This window comes from Copidosoma floridanum, unplaced genomic scaffold (assembly GCF_036245765.1).
Source record: "Copidosoma floridanum isolate Cflo_tuat_1 unplaced genomic scaffold, Cflo_Japanese_pri ptg000021l, whole genome shotgun sequence".
NCBI lineage: Eukaryota > Metazoa > Arthropoda > Insecta > Hymenoptera > Encyrtidae > Copidosoma > Copidosoma floridanum.
Genome location: NW_028321898.1, coordinates 20519733 through 20544136, shown reverse-complemented (window position 1 = coordinate 20544136; position 24404 = coordinate 20519733). Strand labels below are relative to the sequence as shown.

At 35.7% G+C, this 24404-nt stretch overlaps 1 protein-coding gene across 2 annotated transcripts in view; it reads right to left on the bottom strand.

Moving 5' to 3' along the window:
- The window catches only part of Rgk3 (Rad, Gem/Kir family member 3), a 65724-nt gene extending 55577 nt beyond the window's left edge, over positions 1 to 10147 (bottom strand). For both annotated transcript variants that reach the window (XM_089594315.1, XM_089594317.1), the window contains exon 1: positions 9471 to 10147. In XM_089594315.1, the coding sequence (XP_089450441.1) occupies positions 9471 to 9753 (283 nt within the window). In that variant the 5' untranslated portion in view covers positions 9754 to 10147. The remainder of the gene's footprint in view (positions 1 to 9470) is intronic.
- Positions 10148 to 24404: the final 14257 nt, after the last annotated feature.

Genomic DNA, 24404 nt, shown 5'->3' with positions numbered 1-24404 from the left:
TGGCAGTCAACTTTCAGATGGCGATGATAATTTATCAACTGAAGAAACAGAAATTCTTTCGACTTTTATACTGTAAGCTATAGTCAGAAAAATTGGAGTTTTTAAATATTTACAAGTGATTTTTAAAAAATTTTATCAAAAAAAGTGAATAAACAAATAATAAATAAATTAAACACTGAATCTCGTTGAAGAGTACTTTTGTAACAATATTTGTCACTTCCAATGTTTTTCTGCTTAAAAAAAATTTAAACCATACTGAATCTTTGAAAAAGTCAATGTTTTTGAGAAAATCGGATGATTCACTGTTTTTACTGTTTAATAAAAATAGTTTGTGAGCTAAGCAAAATAATATTAAGTCAGTATTTCATCAAATGTCATGAAAAAATATATTCAATGCCAATAAATTTTCTTACGTTCAAAAATTATTTTAATTATGATGATTTATCAAATGTTCAACTTGTTACTTTGTAAAAAAAAAAAAAAAATTATATCTTTATTTTTATTCATATAAACGATAGATGTGTGCATTTGTAAAAATAATACACACTAATAAAGTACACTTTAATGCTAAGCATATCACTAAATTTAAGTAACTAAACTTTTGTATATGAGGCACTATAATCAGTCTTATTTTTAGTAGATACGAAAGAAGTAAAAAAAATTATATAGACACGCTTTTATAAATAAACAAAAAACTTTTTGACTGCCAGATTACTGATTCCTTAGATAAAGACCCATACATATATAGAGCACGCAGTGGCTCAGTCGGCTAGGTCGTGGATTGGCAAGCGGGAGACCATGGTTCGATTCTCGGCCGTGCGACTTTTTCGGGCAAGTACCTATGTGATTTTTCTCATGTGCTTTTTCACTACGCAATGCTCCTCGAGGAGGGTTTAGGCGACCTCCTCGCAGCAAAATTGCCTAATTTCCCCCTACCCCCTCCCTCCCAGTAATGGGAGGCTTCCCTTCCTTCTCCCAAGTGCTAAGTGCCCATATAGTAGTGCCCTTATTGAAGGAGCCGGACGTAGAGCACTATAATATAAAAAAATAAAATAAAATAAATTGTTTGCTTAAAGCTAGTAGTTTTTTATTATTGTTTGTGCAATGCTGAGAATTCCAAAATATGATATTTTCTGGGTATCACAGAAGGTTTTTTTACTTCTATTAAGTTTATTTATTTCACATCAATATATGCTTTGGAGCTTAATATCAAACATTTAAAGGTTTTAAGGTCAATCCTTTCATTGCAAAAAGTATATTATTATTGCTATTACAATCTCTCAAAGATACTTATATGCTTGGAATACGTTGAAAAGTTTTTTAATTGCTAGAAACATTGCATAAGCAAATAAAGGACAGTGGAAAAAATAAGAGATCATATAAACCTTGCCCGTTAATGAAAGATTATAGTTAAAAAAATGCAGGACAAGGTTCACAGTAAAATTTAAATGAAACAGTCTTTAGTAAAATGCTATATTAAGCTCGAAATCTTGGTCTTATAATAGGAGATTTGGTGCTGAGGGAGAAGAAATACTGGCAACTGTATTTAGTATTAGGACAAATTCTAGGAATTGTTACTTCGCCCAGACTTGTTGTTGCTGACATTTACCATTTATGCTGGTTGGTAAGACGTCATAAGGAGTTTTACAAAATACTTGTAGTACTTACACAATAACAATAAATGGATGTTGTTTTTAAAGAAAGATAGCTACTAAGTAAACATTTTTACACGTATGATAACAAATATACTGAATGATGAAAAGTTCCACAAATAGTATACTACTACAAGCTTTGTCACGAAAATACTGTATTGGTTGGTTTTAAAAATGTAAAAACTAAACCAAAAAACTGTACTTTTTTGTTAATAAATTACTAATAAAATAATTGTAGACGCAGATGATTATACTGTCGAACTTTTTATTTGTTGAACAACGTTTCAGCCCATACAGAACAAGTTCAAGGCCCTCATCAAGTTTAATCTGAATAATTACAATATAATATTTAAAAACTAAAGTATTTCTATTTCTATTGCACTTTTTTAAAGATGTTGTTCCAGTTATTAAGAATGTTTTTCGTGAGAACAAAATGGTTGTTGTTTTCAAAGGTATTAACAAATTCTCAAAATCCATTAAATTAGGGGAAAAACCATTGAATGATAATAACAAAAATAATGTAGTTTACAAAGTAAGTTGTAACGATAGCCTAGTTTGTTACATAGGACAGTCTTCTATAAGTCTATATAAAAAATACATCACCCTCACAAACCTTTGATTTTTCCAATGTAAAAATTTTAGACGTTGAAAATAATAAGTTCAAGAAACTATTCTCAGAAATATTTTATATGCATATTAATCATGATAACGTTAATAGAACGCTTGATACGAACAAATCGTTATAAATTATTCTTAGACAATATCTCCAAATTGCTAATACACCCTTTCGGGCAAAGGACACAGCGTTCCCTACAATTTGTCGTAGGCTCATTGACTCGTACTTTTGGACAGTCGTGTGTATTACTCGTTGTAGTTTACACTTATGCACCAATCCTTTGGTATTCGATACTATAAAAACGCGTATCAAAACGTTAAATTCGTAGGCACTGATTTAATATCTTAAGTTGGCTCATCACCTTATTGAAAGTTGAACCATTGCACCTAAATTGAAATCTATGGTGAAGTATTACTCAACGGATGTACAGTTCAAATTTCAGAGCATGTTGCCGATCAAAATCGAAAAAAAAGTACATTCAAAATTCAAAATTTTAGCATTGGTCTTATGAGGAATTTTGATTATTTTACCAACAGTTTTAACTTTTTTAGGCTAAAAGTTGAGCCACGTGCTACAAAAACTAGGAGCAGATTGTTTAAATAATCTTTTTTATGATGGAATCGCGAAAGTCGAAGGTTATCGAGCGAAAAAAAAAATATGACTTGTTGAAAGTCCAAAACTGGAGGCTATAACCTCAGCACGTATCCAAGCGCATGCGTATCTATACGTATAAATGGTATAATGTATAAATATCGAGCCTGCTACTCAATGTTTTCAGGTGTGATGGTCTAATGTCACACAAACGGATAGTACAAGGATGATGAGCCACCTTAAGCGGTGATAACGTCGCTTGTTGTGCGACCAACTGTGAATAAATAGTATATTGCGTACAAGTTTGCAAAGGCTTCGATTTACAAACCGATGAGGTTTACGGCACGAGCTGAAGGCGAGGGTAACGAGATTCTTAAAGAAGCCTTTTTGAACGAGTTTCGTACACTATTTTTCAGCCTGAGAACCCAAAATCAAGCGGTGAAGGTGCTATTTTGAGGTTAGAAGGCGGAAAAATTATTTTCTGGTGCTATTGTTTTTTGTAAAAATGTTTGGTTTTAAATATCGTGTAGTAATTATTCAAATTGAACCTAGTGAGGTCCTTGAACTTATTCTCGATGGGCTGAAACGTTGTTTAACAAATAAAAAGTTTGACAGTATAATCATCTGCGTCTACAATTATCTTATTAGTATCATCTGGTGTCCTTAGAGCCACTCAACACATGTTAATAAATTTTATTAGATTTTGATTTTGAACCACTTGAACTATAGCTTTCACAGTTTTATTAATTATATAACTCAATTTCGATTCTTTTTCAAGACTATTTTTTTATATCATAGTGAGAATCGAAAAGTATCTGGGATACATGCTCTTACTGTATTCATCTGACTTTTCACGGTGCCTTGCACTTGTTTAACCCTAACATTAGATATCACAATACAGTTACATATTTTTCAGTACAATCGCAAAAACAATGCATCGTGGTGTACCTGCAACTATTGTATGCTTTATGCACAGGATAGTATTTGCTATGTGCATCACGAGTGCTGCCCTAAGTAGTTGATTTCGAGGGTGAAATCTTGCAGATAAAAATTTACAAAAGTTCTTTAAATTTCTATAAGTACACGAGTCAAACGGAAAATCAGTGTCGCAGTAACAGACGCACAGTGACTCCATTATCGCTTCCCTAACAGTATAGGCCGTGTTTTGCAAACGCTGTCATCAGTAAGCCAGTAAAATATCGTGTGATTGCAAAAGAGATAGCATGACATCCTGTCTCTCTCGCACTCACATGATATTTACTGTCGTACTAACTCACACCAATTGCTTGTTTTACTCAACACCTTAGTAGAAAAAAAAATTAATTCCCAGGATAACAAACCTTTTAATTTTAATGCTAATCTTTCATCGAAATATCCTCCTGTTAGTTACCTTTAACATTTACAAAGTTTCAAGGTATAAAAGATACTTTTTGCTTAAGCAAAGTAGTAGATAGTTTTTCTGAGATCTAAAACTTATGCTTATTGAAGTTTTTAGTGGAATTTGGACCGTTAGAGTTAGAAGATTATTTAAACATCTGTTGTACACCTGGTGTAGTGTGAAAATCTGAAAATGTGGACGAGATGTGGATCATTCTTTACTGAACCGTCCTAGGAGTGTGTAAATATAAATATAGCTATAAATCAACGTGTGATCAATTTTTCTCAAGTTCTGCAATCTAAAAGGTATTAAAATTTTTTCCTCTCACACAATTATCCGTACTGAAAAATTTCAGATCGTAGCACAAAAATAAAGCTACACACAAAATTTCAGTCTGATGTGAAGTAAACTTTGTGGATAATTGGTTGTTATAATCATGTTCAGAAACATATAGAGTTGGCGGGCGCAATGTGCACGAGACATACATTATGTAAGATATTATTAAATGCGCTAAAAAGAATAAAATAAACTTTTTTCTTAAAACTTTTACTATCAGCTTACAAAGTCATTACACAATTTATATGATACAAAATCTACTGGTCGAGAGATTCAAATACTCGTACTAATATATTTAAAAAATATTAAAAATTGAAATCCATCAGGGTAAGTTATATGATTAACTTGTTCACCTGGTAAATCTTGCGACCAGCTTTTATATCCGATAAATTGTGTAAGAAGGTTATCAGGTAATAGTAAAGAAATTCAAGGAAATTTTTTATTTTATTCTTGTTAGCGCATTTAAATGAAAGCTTGATTAAAAAAAAGTTTGTTTGTACCTTCAATTTATTTTTTTTTTTTTGATTTGATATTTAGTTATTCCTAGACAGGTATTTTAGTATGTTGATCTCATTCAACGCATCATTGTTACAAGCTCTTTCATTTCGTATCCATGTCATGGGTGTAAGTCATCGCTATTATTATGACAAACGAGCGTGTATAACAATTTCAGCACGATAGCTTCAGTGGAAGTGGATGAAAAATTTGTTGCAAAATTTCGGGACATACATACACGTGGAATTAAATAAAAGTTAACAAGTAAAAAGCAACACTTGTTGAAGTAACTCAATTAAAGTCAAAGAAAACAAACTATAAGATGAAATTTTATTTCAAGGAAAATATAAGTATGATTAAACATGGATATCAAAAAAATTCAACTCTTAACTCTAAATACATCCTTAAAAACCACAATACACTGGTCAATTGAAAACAAAATTCATTAAATGTGCGAGCGTGCGTGTGTCTATGATACTTGTTACGAGTTAACTTGTAATTTATAGTTTCTTTGATGTTAACTTTGAAGATGTGAAGTGTTGCGTTAATGAAACACCAACTTGCGGGACGTAAGACAGACATGAAAGCTTTTGAACTCCAAGCCACACGGGTGTATACCCACCGTAAATTTTTTTATTTGAATCGTTACACTGTTCGAAAAATCCATTCTAAGGTAAAATTTAGAAAGAATTTAAATTAAATATTTAAAACTTTTAAAATTAAATAATTTTTCCAGTTTTGTTCCGTAGGAACTCTTCCTTGATGTGTGCAGGAGAAGAAACAAACAGGTATCGATTTTCGTGTTGTGGAATATTGGAAGCTGAATCTGGAAAAAATGAAAGACAAAGCTTAACGACTAGTTTATGTCTTTTGTACGAATCTTTTAGTTTCACTTTTCAACTATTTCGCTTTAGACTTTTTTCAAGTATGAAAAACTGGAAAAAAAAGAAAAAAGAAAAAACTAAAAAAAAAAAAAAAAACTTAAAAAACTAAAAAAAAAAAAAAAAAAAAAAATACCAAGCCTGTGCAGAGAAAAGCAAAAAAGAATAAAACTTATACACCGGAATCCATTCGATCAAAAACAATCTGTACATTCTTTCCCAACAGCTTTTTTCAATTTCTCGTTTCTTACAATAATAAGTGGGCAAGCAGGCTATTATTTCTTTGGCACATTCCTTCGCCACAAATCAAACACGTTCTCGGCCTCAACTTTTGCTTCTTCAAGGAGGAAGCTGTGTGAAGTACAAAACGTCAAATACCAAGATAACATGCTACAAATATGTTTTTCGAACTCTACAATCGAAATCCTTTATTCTGCATGGAGGGCATATCTGTCCGTCTATCTGTCAGTCCGTCTGTCTGCCATGCATGTCTCTCTTTCTCTCTCTTTCTTTGTGTATTTCTGTGCATGTGTATGTGTGTGGTTTAATCAGCTGTATCTCAAGTTTCTCTCGACAGATTTCTATTCCACGGGCAATTAGTTTTTTAATTAGTAAAGCAAAAATCAGGTTCCATCTTTTTTTTCCTTGATTTTTTTTTTTTTTTTTTTTTACAATTTGACATCTTAAATGTTTTGTAATTTCAAAATCTTTCTTATATACATCGTATACATTTTCATTGAGCAGAGTATTTTTTATTTTTTCATTTACTTACTTATTTAATTTTAATGTAAAAGTTGAGTAGAAATTATTAAAAATGATACGTATATAGTTATTAAAAGTATTGGAAAAAGTTTAATTCTTTTTAAATAGTATAATTTACAAGTGCATAAGTTGAAACAGTAAAACAAAAACTGTTATAAACAATTATAAAAATAGCTACTATAGTCATAAGATTGCTCGAAGCACATGTAACATGAAAAATTTTCTTATTTTTGTAAGGGATTTTTTATGTAAAAAGGTATATTATGATTATCAAATGGTACTAAATTTTTTTTTAAAACTTATGATGATAGAACAGTTACAATGGCACAAAACATAAAAGGAATCATCATTTTAGTATGATTATAATTGGAGCTTATATAAAATCAAAATATTTGCAATAAAAACAATTGAACGAACTTAAAATGCTCTTCGATTTAAACCATGGTTAAGTCGCACAAGTTGATAAGCAAAAGAATCAGAAGAGTTGTTAATTAATGTTTGATATTTAGAGTGGGTTGATGAATGACGGTTCAAAAAATATGTAAAAAAATTTAATAACTTTGAAGTGGACATATTTACCATAGTAATTACATATACACTTGAGAAGAACAACACCAACATTAGCAGTTAATAGAAGTGATTGGTTTTATTATTATTATTATTGTTATTATTATTATTATTTATAATATTCCTACTACTACTACTATTATTGTTATCATCGTAATCATCACCATCATCATTATCATTATTATAATAACTACTGAATGGCTGAATTAGTTTGTTATCGTGACCATAAGAATAAGTGCTTCTTACGCAGATGAAAATAAAAGTATCCAACCTAAAATATTAATTAAATTGAAAAATATATTATGCCAATAAAAATCAGCAGCTAAGATTTTTTCTTCCAACTCCCACAGCTCTACCAGGACATTGTGATTTTAAACATATAAAAAATATCGAAAAACAAATTAAAAGTTGAGTCAGAGATGTATTATACAACAATACTCACGTAGAAACTAACGCCATTGACAGACAAGTACATGCACATTGCGTGATTAAATTTCGAGGGACCGAGACCGGGAGAAATCAACTATTGCCAACCGTTGCCCGGCTACACCTACCCTCGCAAACGGCATTCGCGTGTCACACGCCCATAATGATCATCTTGTGCCTCCCACAGGCAGTTATGCTGCTCCGCTGTAAAGGATGGTATTTCCCTTGCGGGCGTAATAAAAGCTTATCAGCTGTTGTTGGGCTTCCTAATGCGCATACATAAACACACACGCGCGCTGTCTCATGTACACGTGTACAGAAGAACTGACACTTTGCTAATGGCGTGATGGTGGTGGTGTGTGGTAATAAATAATGATGCAATACGTGGATGTATGAATAATGAGACATAGACATGTTGGTGACGTGACAGTGTGCAGGTACAGCTTTGGGCTTAATTCGAGATTGATGTGGGAGATATGGATCGACGGGTATTCCCGGAGGTTATTGAAAGCAAACAAACACATTACATCTTTATGAACATATTATGTGTCTACATGCGTGGATTGCGTAACAAATGTTGGCTCGAAAAATAATTGGCAAAAAAATGACTTAGTACAAGTGATGATTGGATAGGTATCTAAGATGTAGAAGTTGTTGTACTTTGTTGTGTGTCAAGTCTGACTCAACGCGGATTATTCTACTTGTGCTTCAAATAAACCCATTTGTTGGACAGTATGTGTATATATGCGGAAGGAGGGCAGATCTAGAAAATTTTTTGTTTGTCAATACTAAAAATTTTATTATTGGTGAATAAAAAATAGTCATTTATGCAAAACGTGTGAAAAAAAAAGATTCCTCACACGAGTAGACGTACATACGCACGATTGGTGGGCGAGTACTGGAATTGTGCGTGTATAGAGAATCTCAAATTCATTAATTGTCGTGTGATAATCATCATGTTGCTTTATATTTTAATTATAAAAAACACATCAATATTCACATGCATCAATAAATCTTTTAGAGATCAAACCACGAAAGTGTACGATAAATAACTATAAATAAGTGACTTGTTGATTGTCTTTGCTCCGTACGCTCTTTGCACTCGATTGATCCAAATGAATAATGAAATGCATTTAATAATTAGTTATTATTGTTGTCGAAATCACGTAGATTCATAAGGGACGAAAAAAAAATAACGAAAATAATGCATAGTATGTTCTTACGTATGAATGCATTAAAAGCTATGATTAATTTTCCGCCATACGAGGCTAGATAACATGGAGCTATTAATTTTCTCTAACAAAGATAACAGTTTTACTGAGAACTAGAATTATTATTTGAAACAACCAATCGATAAAGAAAGCAGGTACGATAATTTTATTAAATGCATAAATAAGTGCTCAGGGGTATGTTTATGGCGCAGACATTGAGGTAACTTGAGGTAACTGTGTCGCTAAGAATACAGCTGTAACGCAAGGGTCAATTAACGCTTATAAAAAAAAAGCTTCCAACCGAAGACTAATAAAACAATCAAGAAACAAATTCAAGTGGGAAATCCATTTACGTAAGCAATACTTTTAAAACCCCTGTTGTCTGAGATGGTACATTTTTAATTGTGCAGGTTCGTGGAATCGGTATCGAAAATTTTACTCATTAGTCACCTCAAAAAGGCTGTTTACGCTGGTGAATATACGATTGCTGGTGCAAAAATTCTATAAACGGCGAAAAAAACAAATGCATAGTTGACAATCAAAGAGGTAAAATACCTTGTTGGGCAGCTCTTCTGCGTATACTCTTGTTGGCCCCGGAGACCCTGGCGCTCTGAGACCTGGCGGCCGGTTTTCGTCTCCTCGTCGGCGTGCTGCTGCTCTCGGGCGTAGCACTGCCGCTGTCTTTTTTCCCCGAGACTCGCAGATTTTCCTTTCCCATCGGCGGCATCGCGCTCACCACCGCCTCGAGGCTCGACGAGCCGGGGGCGCATATCGAGGCCGAGCGCGTCTTGCGCTGCAAGCTCTGCTCGCGATCTCGCTCGCGGTAACTGTCTGACATTTCTTTTGTCTCTCTTTCTTTTGTCTTTCGTCACTTGATTACTGGGGCATACGCGTTATCGTGCGTACGGGCTACTGTTGATTATACAAGGAAGAAACCGTACAGAACTATACTCCCACGACGATCAGATCTCGGCACTCGTCGGGGACCGTTTGTTCCCCCCACGCGACAGAACCGACGTCACCACTGCGAACCCGCTGACGCTCGCGCCGAACTTATCTGGATCCATTAGCCTCTATCTGGTCGAGCAAACGCCAACCCAAGCTCCCCCGGAAGATAAGGGTTTGTTGCCTCCCTCGTTTGTGCGCGTAATCGATTTGGAAGTTCTCTCGTGCAAAAGTATCACGACGATTCCGTGCGGAACGACACCAGCTTCTTCTTCCTCTCCGTCTTCTTCTTCATCTTCAGTATATGCTCTCGGGTCCGAGCTGATTTAACGGCCGTATACGCGAACTTTCGTTTGAAATAACGCTGGTCGTGCCGATTCGGGTGGATACTCGTTACGACGTCCGTGTTGTTACGAACTTTTCCTGTTGCTGGCCGTTGGACATTTTTAATTTGAAAAGTTCGGCCGAGACGTGATTGCACAAGTCTTAGGTACACGCGCTCCGTAAATACTGAGAGTAAGGTTATTTTTTTTTTTTTCTTTTTCTTTCTAAATGTGTATCATTGGCACTTAAAACTTTTATTTTTACACTTTTCTCGTTATCGTTCTCATCTGTAATAGCTCTGTTCGGGTCATTAAAACATGTACATGCTTTCGTTACATATGATGGATGAGCTCACGCGAGGATGTTTTTCCTCATCGGTACACCTACAGTTTAGAGTTTGGTGAAAAAAAATAAGAATTTGGCCTATACAAGCACGTTTACGAAAAACTCGGCAAACACACGAAAATGGAAGATTTCGTCCATGGAACGATTCGTTCGATTGCCTGATTCGTTGACTCTACCGATGAATAACGTTCAAGAGCAGGCATACAAGCATCGTTAAATTTGAGCAACGCAACACCTCCCCATCGACATAATTATCACACGTCCGTTTGTTTATCCATCCGTTTGGTCTTGTGTTCTTCTATCCTCGGGCAGTGTTGTCTTCCACACCTGCAATTATGTCACACGCAAAGACGAAGCGATACTCTCGTGTTTTCGAGGAAACGCCTCCGACTCTCCATCCCGTCCAGTCGAGCTTTTCGATTCCTCCCGGCTCGTGGGCTTAGCTTTCACCTTACACACATAATATACCAGCTGCCAGCGCGGTTTTATTTTTATGCGTCCGCCGCGACCATGTGCAGCGACACCGCTTCCTCTCTCGCGCACTTTCCCTTCCTCCGGACTTGCTCGGCCTCTCCCGCCTTCTCTTCTCTTTTCCTCTTCATGCACCTATAAATGTACATTTATATTTACACTTTCCGACTTTCGGTGGAGGGAGCTCTCCCGCACCGCTCACTCCGAGCTTCACTACTGTTGCTCCCTGTACGCGGGTGAGGAAAAAACAAACACACAGCCCGTCCCACTTGATATCGTCCGTCACTCGCGATTAAAATCTTATCGGAAACGGGGGGGGGGGGATTGGGGTCTTTCTTTTTATTCCCTCACCCCGTTGCTTCTCGGTGAAACGAAAATAGCCAGCCAAATTTTTGAGCGGAGAAAATTCTGGGGCGGCTGATTTGTAATTGTTTCCCCGAGTCACGGACGAGGAGCGCGTTTATAATTATTGCGCGATTCCAAGCTCCCGTCTATTTTCGAGCACACCGCTGCCGTACGCGGGAGAGCACCTGGCTTCTCTTTCTCCTCTCTCCCTCTCTTCTCATCCGAGACGCGCCTCGGACTCCTCGGAGCTTATACGCGCTGGTATACGTAAAGACGGCGCGAAAACGAGAGGAGGAGGAATGACGTTTGTGCAGCGGAAAAAGCGTTGACCCCCTGTCTCTTGTAATTGTACTGCGTACGCGCGCACACACAGCTCTCCCTGCACTAAATAAGAACTCCCCCGCCCACCGACAAAGTCACCGCTCGCGAGTTATTCCATCTTCCACCCCTGCGCCGTACGCGCTCTCTCCGGTGGGATTATTTTTCGAAACCACGCCGGCCGGACTTTTCGCGTTTTTCCGTCCCACTTTTACCCTAAGATGGACCGTTTCACTCGACAGCGAGACACTTGACACGCAATACGAGAATACACTTGCAGCTCACCGCTAAAACCCAAAAATTACTTGTGTGTGAAAAGCTCTCGAGACGCCGCTAGCGGTTGCAACAACCTTTTTCAAGGTTAAGATTTCATGCATTCGCGGATTGTTGAGGAAACCTAATCAACACCCCCTCCCCCCTGTGTTGTCCTGGATAAAGAGAAATTGTACAGCATTCAACGTTAATCAGTTTCTCGACTCGAACGAACGCACCCTACCTTCTTCTATATTTGCGCACGATTTATCTTTGGTGGGAAAACAATAAAAATAACAAAGTCCCATCTTTCCAAAATACCGTCTCTAGAAGAGAGTGCCCGGAAAAGTAAGGGGGGGAGGGGCAAACAAAGCAAAAATACTCGATCCACCGGACACAGCGTAGTATACACACACTCGTGCCAGTTGGTACACGTACTCGCGCGCAGAGAAGGGCGTGTGTATATAATATATACATACATACGATACAAAAATTTAACGCGTGTATCCGAGGAGCAGCAGAGTAGCGCGAAGGGTGCCCTAATGTACACACCCTGGCGGGCTGGCGTTACGCGGGGCACTGCCGATAAGAGAGCGACGCCCGGCTAAACGAGGCGCTGCTGTTGACGGCCGCGTGTGTGCGCGCGTTCTCCTTCTTTCTCACTTCAAATGTATATAGCTTGCAAGCTCTTCCTTCCCCTTTCTCTTTACCGACCCATATGGGAGATGTGTAAGTATAGGTAGCCCCGTCGCTAGGCTATGAAGCCCGCGCTGAGCTTTGGCCGCCCATCCCGCGCACCCGTGCTCCCTCGCTACTCCATATATATTAATTATGTAGGTGTGATGTACGGGCTGCCCCTATCGTTTCCTCCCTCTTTCTCCGCAACAGTTTCACGTCTACTTTTTGCGCCGTTTTCTTCTTCTTCGGTTGCCTGCTGATGTTTGTACTATTGGATCGTACTCGCCTTTGATCCATTGTCGAAGGTTTAAGTCCTTTTTTTTTCTTTTTTTTGGATGCCCCAACTTTCCATCCGACGCTTGTACAGGCATCGTTTGTGTATCTGCTCTCGATCTCCATGTGAACGTTATATACCTGATGCGCTTGATTCAAGCGGAAAGGACTTGGAAAAGAGCCCCTCGGTTGTTCCATTTCCTTCCGTTTGTGTGCGTGTCTGTTTGTACGATTATTTGACTGCGAATAACCGGACGTTTATATACAGCACACGTCGTGCGTCGGGGAAATCCCCGGAGAATCGAAGCATGTGTGTATTGATAACGAAATCACGATAGCAAACCTATTCGATACGCGGTCTTGATATTACATACGTTCGCATGTGGGTTAATGGGTGTATAGACGTTCTCGGATTTGTTTTTTATACTTGTCTCATCGGTTTCTGAACAACGTGGCCGTAAATTTTGCGATGAGCGTAAGCCAATGTTCGTTACATGGCGTAATTTACTTCGTTTGGCGATGGGTTTGTGTGAGGAATCTAAGACCACTGATGTACTTTCCATTTGCTGGGCGTTAAGTAATAATAATAAGGTAATAATTCTGATGTTCACCTGATAATAACCGAATGTTTAGGTGACTATCAGTTGATCTTCATCTGATGTTCACGTGGCATTTCCTTGGTGAAATCGAGCTGATTATTAAGGTAAAAATCAGATGAAAATCGAGTGATTGTCATGCAAACGCCAAACAGGACTTATTTATTGCTTACGTCACAGTAACATGATTTTCATATTATTTTTACCTAAGAATCATGAATCAGTTGAATTTAGAATTTCCCCAGGAGTAAGTTAGATGGAGCAAGGGATGTATCATCGTGGTGGAGATAAAAGATTTTGAATATTTCTTGCACACCAAAAAGGGAGTGAAATTTTTGGTACCAAGAATCTAGGTTAATGGAACCCTTGACGAGAAGGAAATCGAAAACTTGCATTAACAAGAGTTATACACATCTGCGTTGAAATAATGGCTGTCAAAGCTACGTCTTTGTTCGTATACAATATACATCCTGACAGGCTGCTTTAAATACGATACAGAAGTGTGACCTTAATTTACTGATTATTGAAGACTTAGAGGGTTGTGCAGTTTTAATAAAAATTTTTTGAGTATAATTGCGTTACTTCCATCGGGATTCAAGCTTAGCTGCATTGCCAATACACACAATTGGAATTTGAAAACAAAATTTCACGCTTTTTTGCAATATTTAAACTGTTTACATAACAAACGATACTCTTTACTCTGTTCACACAAATTATTAACTTGCTATGTATAGTGTGTTGACAATTACGGGATTTGCGCAGGAAAACGAATTGAGGGTAAAATTATTAAACAAACTGCTTCCTTTACTTACCTAGTACGAGATGCAAATAATATAATACGGAAACGTCATGCAGATCAGATAATTTATTGTAAAAATACAAAACCAGTTGTAAGACCCTCACCGAGGTTAAACTCTAACTCGTAAGAGTAGAGTGTAAAGTAGAGTGTATTAATTTAAGCTAAGGACCTGCGGTCCATGTTACCCTAGGCTCAAGTTTTTACAAGACTGCTAAAAGCAATTTATACAAGGTTAGTGACACGCTGGTCACAATAATACAAGATATAACACAGATAAATTAATTACAATAAAATTAATTGAGATAAAGTGTAAAATAATAGTAAAAATAATTTATAATAAATTGAATAGTAAAAATCAAATGTAGTAAAATCTACTAATCTTACAGTGTTCTTTAAATTTTTTAAATATAGGCTAGCTTAATTGCACATGTAACAACATATGAAATAATATATCATTTCATTACTTGAGTCTAATATCTTCACTAATGATATATTTAAATAATCTGTTTTAAACAGTACTGGAGTTTGGATGGATCGTAGATTAGCAGGCAATGCATTCCATTCAATAGCAGCTCCAATGGTAAACGAATGTCTATAAGCATCTAGATTAACACACGTCACTAGTAACTCTGCAGTATTCGAATTTTTGAGGTTGATTGCATTTGGTGAGACAGATTTGAAAGTAAATAGAATATGACATACTATCATACTTTTTAGAAGCTGGTGTGATAAATTTTCAAATATCATTAATGAGACGAAGGGCAGCATTCATGCAACGAGTCACCTTAAGCTCCATTTCCGATGATAGGCTATAAAAGGAAGACGCGCAGTAATCCAGAAAATATAAGTGTACGTATCAAAAGGAGTCTAGTGCTACTCGAGAAACTGCCCTTAAGCGCCTTATCTGTGGTAATGCAGAGTAAAATTTGTTTACAACTATCGTACAATGTGGTCTTCATGTCAATGTACTATCGAGCGTGACTCCCAGCAGCTTAACTTTTTCAGTGGGTTCAATAATTACACCGTTAAATAATATATCGGGTAATCAGTTGTTTGCATACAGACAACTATTTATATCTCTAGTGCCAAACCAAGTTACTTTTGTTTTTATATCATTAGCAATATGGCTCTTCATATCTAACCACATTGAGATATCTTCTAGAATCTTATTCGCCTTCTGTATAATATTTGTGGCCTCTTGGGCCTTACCTTGTATATAAGAACAAAAGTCGTCAGCATAAATATGATATTCACAATCTCTACAACTTATTGAAACTTCATTGAAAAAAAATTGAAAAAAGCAATGGCCCAAGTAAACTTTCCTGAGGTACACCCGAGCCACTAAAGAGTCTCTGAGAAAGTTTCCCAGTAGGTGCACGAACGGTCTGCGATATTTCAGTCAAGTAAGACCCGATCCACGTTGCCGCAACATCAGAGAAGCTAATGGTCAAAAGTTTGGCAACAAGTAAGTCAATATTGACCACATCAATGGCTCATGACTGATCAAGGCTTATCATCAGTGTAACACAGTTCCCGTCCATAGCCTCCCTAATGTCGTCGACTATTCCGATCAGCACGGTGTGGCAGCTGTGCTGCTTTCGGAAACCAGATTGACAACAATCGAGTATATCATTCTCATCAAGATACTTCATTATTTGCTTCAATCCAATTGCCTCCAAAACCTTGCCCAAAATATACAATATGCTGATTGGTCTGGAGTCACCTGCCAGAGTGGGATTAATCTTTTTGGGCATTGTCAAGACTAGTGCTCGCTTTCATGCGTCTGGAAAAACGCCAGACTGGCGTGATGAGTTAAATATATCAATAAAAAATGGGAGAATAACCGGCAGGCATAGTTTGAGAAATCTTAGGTTTAGTCCATCAGTTTCAGTTGCATTCGAATGTGCAGAGCTGAAGGCTTCCAAGATATCCGGTAATTTAACATGACGAAAGTAAAAGCGATGGTCTGGTGAGATTCTCGGTCCTTGGGGCAATGGTAGTGATCGAGACTCTTGCGGTTCTGTATAAGGTATAGGGAAATCTGTAGTGGGCTCATTGTGTCTAATTAAACCCAATGACTTAATGATTTTCCAAGTTTGTGCAGTTGTTTTGCATTCAGAAAAATACGTCGATAATAAGCCTGCATAGCATTCTATACATTCAATTTAACTGTATAAGAGAGAGAGAGAGAATTGTGATGTAAATGTAAGGTAGCGAATTATAATTATCAGTGTTGAGTCATACTGTAAGCGTGAACAATAAAATCGTCAGAGCGTATGTAGCCGTCGCGCCTTTAACACGCTCCGCGTCAATGTCTCTGATTGTACCTTACTCTCTTAGTTATTAAATACAATATTTACTTCATTATACCTTGTAATTCATTAATCCAATACATTGTAATTATACCAGGGCCCTTTGTTTGATTCAGCATTAAACGCATGAGGTATCTTTGTGTGGCTCGGGCATTTTGTACTGAAATAAGTAGTAACTCTGAAATTCAGATGTTATGTAAATAAAGTATGCCGAATTTATTTGCGATAATGTACAATCCTACGGTTGATTTTTGAGAAAGTTGACACCAAAAACTTGCTACTTTAACATGTAGTCTTATGGAAATCGCCAAAAAAATCGACTATAACTTCAGAAGTAAGAAGTGAACTCCAGAAATTAATAATTATAACTATATGTTTCTTTACACAAAATTCATTGAGATCTTAACAACATAGGTTTAACTACTTGAATTCAAATAAAAAACAAAAGAAAAGCATAACATAATAATCTCTTTCCTCACTTCATCGACCTACGTGTGGGGGTGTATTGCCGTATCCATTTGACCAATCTTCTAATTGATATCATACTTTATCATACCATGGGCACAGTGGGAATATCTCTGGTAAAACACCTTGCCATTTAACACCAATGGTGCGTCGGGTCCACTCACCACTGTGATGCCTTTCCTCGGAGAAGACTTCCTTATTTCAGGACCTCCTCTCCTCGCCAGTAAAGTCAGCGATCCCTGCCTGGCGTCTGGTTTCAGATCTGCTAATCCTCACCTATAGTCCTAATACTGTTTCGCATTCACCCAGGCCCGAAGACCTGTGGAGCAAGAAAAAAACCCTGGAATTACTCTGAAGGAAAATTCCTCGAAAAAACCCGCCCTGCAACAGTAGGGTTACATCGAAACTTGTTGCAGTAATAACAGTTTTTGAAAAAAAACTGCACTCACCGGAAATTGGAGCCACAATCCCTAGAACAGCGTTGTATCAGTAACAAGCACACTTACCACCCAGTCAAGGCCGCGCCTCAAAGTTTTGTTACCTATAAAACACTGAAAGTGGTTGAATGACAAATTAATATTTGATATTTACCAAAAAAAAGTTCAAAATATACTTGAAATTAATGTGACGGATTAATCGTGATGTAATCAGGCTCGGAAAAAATCCCGACGGCGTGTTTCGAATTGAAATGGAGGGGAGTGGTAACAGTTCAATAGGACTTCGTTACATATACTAAATAGTATTATATGCTCCCAAACCATTACAAGGGAGCTGGAACTGTTCTGCTTAATTTCTTTTAATTTTACTAGCTGATGACACCCATACCTCTGGCATCCCAGTTTTATCACCTACAATGACATACCTATCTTACATTTTCTTGCCATGGGCACAAAGTGCAACTGCTGCTTTGCGCCCTCGCGCCACACTTTGCACCCTTGTAAACTGGGCACCCTTCAAGCCCAAAGTACTTTTCTGTTCTAGAGCTCAAAGTGATTTACTGGGGGCAAATTGTGCCCACGGGCGCAAAATTGCACTTTGCGCCTTTGGTAAGAAAAACATTATACTTGACTCAGGCACTAACGTTCAACAACCGCGCCCTTCGGGTGCTCATGTTTGTACTTTGTGCCGTAGTGACGTAACGTACAGTAATTTTAAGTAATGTTATACATTACATTAACATAAATAAAACGCAGTGTGGTTGTAGACACTTAATGTGAATCATTTATCTATTGAAAAATACCAAAGCATCGAAAAATTTGTGAGCAGACATAGATTAAGTAGGTACTGTTTGTAAATTTAGTATTAATGTACTTTCTAAACTATCATCAGCGTTTACTATTTTTTTATTATATTCCATACTTGGGAATTGTAAGAAGATGATTGTTTTTGATTGAATATTTTATCAGTGATAAATGCAAGCTTCCTGTTGTTTCCACTGTATGAGCAAACAATAACGAATAACAAAGATAAGAAATACTTGATTCATTTTTCTTTTCTTTTTGCAAATCATTAACGTAGTAAGTTCAGCAATCGTTTTCTTGTACTATAAGAAATTGAGAAATAGTATTTTTTAAGTATATGAGGCTAATTATGTAAAGTTATACATAAATTAGACTAATCAATAATAATTGGTACAATCATCACAACATGATTTAAAAAAAGGCTCGTATAAAACTTCGTATAATAAATTTGCTTTGTTAAAGCATGGTATGTTTAAAACCTTTTTTTCATGATGTAATACGTATGTCTCACTCTTAATACAATAAAACATAAACTGTGTTGTAAGCTGTACATATGTTGTTGAAGATAAATTACAATAACGAATCATTTACTTTACATGAGTACAATTTCTCTCAGAATGTGGAAAGTTATATAAGACAGTAATCATTAGAAGTTATTGTATAAGGCTTACGACGTAGAATTCTGCTTTTAATTATTGTTAAATATACCTAAAAGTTAGGCAAGGAGTATTTTTTGCTTGGATATCAAGTTTACAAAACTCTTCTGAATTTTAAAAAATGTTTTTATCACTGTTACAAAACATATTTATTTCGTTCTTCTAAATAAAAAATGGAATGACAATTTTCCGAATGTTCTGTAAAACAAACCTTTTATTTTTAGTAGTTGCAACCTTCGAAGTTTTTAGATTTGCAGTAATGCAAATTTACGTAAGATAATAAATTTTAGAAGCCGAGAGAGTAAGCTTTCACACATCACGTATACCCCTATCCTTATAAATTGTAAATATTTAAAGCTAAAAAAGTAGGTTCTTCAGTTTTACCGCACGAATCGTTGTTACGTATATACACGACCAAACACGAGATTCGATAGATAATATATTATATTTTAATGTCTTTCTTATTTTATTCTCAACGATCGTTGCAAGGTCTGCGAAACAAGCTCTACTGATATGTTACAGTGCTCAAAAAGTATAAATTTACAGCCAAGCATATACATCAGCTCTCGATAAACAATCTTTATGTTTCGAGCTCGAGATAAAAAAGAGAGAACATAAAACAAGAGAAAAAAAAAACAAAGAGAAAAAACAAAAAATAACAACCATTAGTTCTTCAAAGCTGTATGCACTGAAAGGGGGTTAACGATTTCTTGGTACACATATAAACACGTGCACACATCCCTGTACGAAAAGTAATTATGTATACATCCCCGAAATAAAACGCGACGAAAATTGCCGGCCACGTCATGCACTTGGGTCGTCGTCACGCGAACGCTGCAGCCAAAGCATTAGTCTCTCTTTTTCTTTCTATACACAAACGACGAAAGCTCTCGTTTTCTTCTCGATGTAGGTACAATGTGGCACTTATAAGCATGCATATGGATGATTCTGCCGAAAGTGGCCCAAAATAGTTTGGAGAACTGTTTTAAAAGAAGTTGATTGAAAAAATTATTTTTCATAGTAGTTCTTACACAACTGCAATCTCCAAAAAATATCTAAAGTGATTTCACTACAAAGTTTTTGGGTCAAAATATGTACAGTATTTTGTGTAAGTGATCAATTATAGTCAATTTTCAAAACAAATTCATCTGCTTCTGATACGTACAGCTAAGCTGCTGGTATCGTTAAAGTGTTCTAATAAAAATAGAATAAAAGCTAGGATCAAACCCTACTTACTAAAAAAATTTTTTCCATTTAGTGCCTCCATTCAAAAGTTATAGCTGTTTAAAGAGGAGCGATAAAAATCGTTAAAAATGAAATTTCGTAGATTTTTGCCAAAAATTCGTTATTTAAAAAAAATCCTTGTAACTTTTGATTGGGGGCACGTAAATTCAATAAATTTTTTTTTCAATCGATAGAACTTTGTTTCAGCAGTCATTTGGGCCTTGTTTGAACTACCTTAAATAGTGTACTCCTTTGCTACTAGTGTTGGAAGTGGAATCGATATTCATCAATGTATCTCACGAAAAAAGGACAATCAGACCAAACGCCAAGACACATGTCTCATGTCTTACACCAACATTACTGGAGAAAAAGTTTTGTAAAGTTCCTATCTACTAAAGCTACAAAAAGAGACACTTTTACTATTGAGGGATATGGAAGTGACATTTGGAGCTTTGGAGTACTATTACGGCTCGTATACTCAACATAAATGATTTTCCGATTACTAAACATTTGTTGTCAATGAATAATACAAAAAAAAAAATATTCACTTAGGTACCTGTTTAAGTGACAGTGTGACGGGTTAGGAGGGAGGGGGGGGGGCAAAATTTTTGTACACGTGAAATTTGAAAATTCAAATATAGTATATCATTTAAAAAGATTGAAATTTTTTCACAGCTTTGGCTTGTGTGTTTGTGATGTGAGATCAGAAAAGTGACCACTAAAAGGTGTGACGAAATACAACAGTGTGGTTTTTAAAGTGATTTCCGCTGTCATCGACATTTCAGCTCAAAACATGGAACATTTAGTATTTGATAAAAACTCTTGCTTGTAGATTGAAAATTAATGTTATTATGGCATGATGTCATATACGACGTCTATACTTGACAACGTATGTGCGAAGATATGGCTGAAAAGCTTTTTTTTTCAAGTAGGAGCTTTTTTTTAGGTGCGAAATTGAGATCGGGACAAGGTACAAAAGTGTCATTTTGACTATAATATATTTTCTTTCAACAATTTTAACATAACTTAAGTAATTAGAATATTCAGCTTGAGTGTCATGCAGTAGTATGAGCCCTGGACGCGAAGTCATCCATATAGGAAAGAATAACGGTATATAAAAAAATCTACAAATGATATCCCGTTTTTTTACCCCGTTTGAAAAAAAAAATTTTTTGCGGCACACCCGCTCATTTTACTTATAATGTCATGTACTATGAACAAAAAATTTTAAACACGGGTTTCAGTAAGGGTGATACCGTTTTTCCGCGAATTGAATAATAAAATTATATCTACCTAAACTTAATACCTATGGTTTTTTTTTTTTTATTGTTCATCATCGCCCGTAGGCTCAGATATGGCTTTAGTCCGAATCCAGCCGTATGTTCGCGTGGTCGATTGAGGTCCACGGATCCACCCTTTTTTATTCTATGCATTTTAACCCCCTGAACACGATAAGCAAGGGTGGATCACTTTAATCATTGCCGCTCAATTGTTATTAACAATTTTTAGTAACAAATTAAAAATTCAGATTTTTGCTTCAAAAAAAATTTGTTAACATTCTTTGTCAACTCCGACTCTTGCAAGCACGAATTCACTGGAATGAGGCATAACTCTGACTTTAATAATGAAAAAAATATTATAAATATCAAGTCACAATTAGGATAACGTCATTTCCCTCTCAAAGGGCCGAATGTACTCGAAGGGCGGAAAGAGCGCTGAAGGACGTGAAGGGCCCCCACCTGAGTCGCGTATCCCATTTTTCTCTTTAAGGGCACAAAGTGAGGTAATACTAACTATCTGGTTAATAATTAGTTTAATTGTAAAGTATCTACAGGATTAGAATTCTACAAATACTAACTTCTTTAACACTAACTAATATGTTTATTTAATGTACAAAGAAATTACTTTCTTACATAAATAATATAATTATTATTCTTACAATTACATATAATAATGAATCAAAGTGAATAAACATTAAATTAATTTGGAGAAAAACTTATAAAAATACTATTTTTTAACATAGTTAAATTTTTGTTAAGAAATATAATATACCAACGTGATATCAGTAAGGTGCCCTACCTAAAAATTGTGTTTTTCAGGTTAGTAATTTTTAATATCATACATAAAAAAAAAATTATATTACGGAAAAAATATCATTAATTATTTATATATAAGAAAAAAATATAAGTAATAAATACAACTGACAATGTAGTCGGTAAGGTAGGGAGGTTTTTGAATATTAGTAAAAATTCATTGTTATTAAAAAAAGGTTCACATTAAAGGCAAAGCCCCTGGCAGAGGTCCAGTAGGAAGTAGATGAGTCAACCCGCTGTTGCTTCAAAAAACCAAATGATCGCTCTTTAAAAAAAGTTTATAACCATTTTCCAAAAAAATAAAAAAATAAATAAAAAACAAAAAAGAATAACCTTGATGGAATGAGGTAAAAAAAATTACCATCAAAAGGTAGCATTGTGCTAGGCTCTGTCCTTGTAAGAAACAAACCTAATTTGTAATTAATTTATTGGCTGTTCAGTGTTACATAAGAAATTTTATCCAAAATATTATTTGATAGAATGCAATAATCAGGTTTTGTTCTAAAAATGTTTCATAGAATGGTATTTGAAAAATAGTGTTAAAAAATGTTTGTAGAACTCAACCATTGTAGCTGTACTGGTTTTAATACAGTGTGCCAGGGTGTGGTTGTGACAGGTGTCATTTTAGCGAAATTTTAAGAAATAACCGGAGGTAGCTGGGTGAGAGGCATATGCATATGGCATGTCATTCTAAACACTTGTTACTTATAGATTTCGTCAACTATCACGTTGATAGTCATGCTATCACTATCAATACAGTTTTTATGATTTTTCATCGTGCTACGCTCTCATCTAAGTGGAAAATAGTCATTGTTATTGATTTTTACAAAAATCATGAAAAACTATATGACTAAACACAAATTTTCATAGTAACAAAATAAAATGGCATAGTAAATTAAAATAAGCAATAAGATTTCATTTGTAATGAGTTAACAAAAATTTATGTGTAAAGGGTGTAGAGAAACGGTTCCCATTCCTTGTTATCGTCAAAGTGACCACCTTCAGTAACGAAAAATATTGGTGCAACGGAGTTATCATTAAAGAAGACTGTGTATTAACGACTGCTAAATATGTATCGGGAGCATCTCGTCTAGCATCCAAAGTTACTCTAAGTAGTCTTTCACTTGAAGGTAGTGATAAAAATGGGCGGACGATTTCTTTTCATGATATTTATCTTCACCCCAACTACGACCCGGTGTAAGATACCTATATTTATTCGGTCAAGTGTAAATTTCACTGTTTTTATTTTTCCACTATTTTTAGAGCTGGTGAGAATGACTTAGCAATTGTAAGATTAAATGAAACAGTAAGTTCTGAAAAATTAATTGGAATCGCGACTGAAGTTACAAACACACAAAAGAACTGTGATGTTGGGAGTCCTTTATTGGTTGGATATCATCGTGTTCATAAGGGCCTCAATATTATAGATTCATTTGATGTTCACATTATGAGCGAGTCTCAAGACAACAACAATTGTGAGCAGATGTTACATAAAACTCAACTCGATGTTGTGTTGCACTCGATGATTCACAACTTTGTATAACGAATGACGAAGGAAAGCAGGTGAGTTATTAACAGTGCCTACGATATTAGAAACGTATTCAATGACAATACTGTAAAAACTTTTAGGCTCATATTACTGACATATTGGTGCAAAAACAATGTGGCAAGTACATGTTGATTGGACTGGTCACTCACAATAATATTGTCATTTGGGCTGGCTACTACATGAATTGGATCAACCGATGGATAAAACCAATTTCAACTATTACATCGTTTTGAGATCGGTTCATTTACGAGATTCTGAGAACAAGAATTTGAAAAGAATCGGTGTGCATTTTAAATTAAGAAAAATCAAACAAGTATATGTAACGTTTATACATTTTTAGAATATCTATTTACACATGCATATGTTACCAATCCCACCACGACTTTTCTAGATTATGTATTCAAAGCTCGTGCTCGAAATGAAAAAAAGGCAAATTGATGTTTTGAAGCCTTCGAATTATATGAAATGAAGTGCACCAGTTGAGTTTAAAGTTAAAAATTGGTATTTTCATTCTGTTCACAGAGATGTGAGAAATTTCATTTCTTAATGGCATGTCTATTTCATTTAATAATAAAAGTGGGTATCAGTTTTTAAATTAATTCG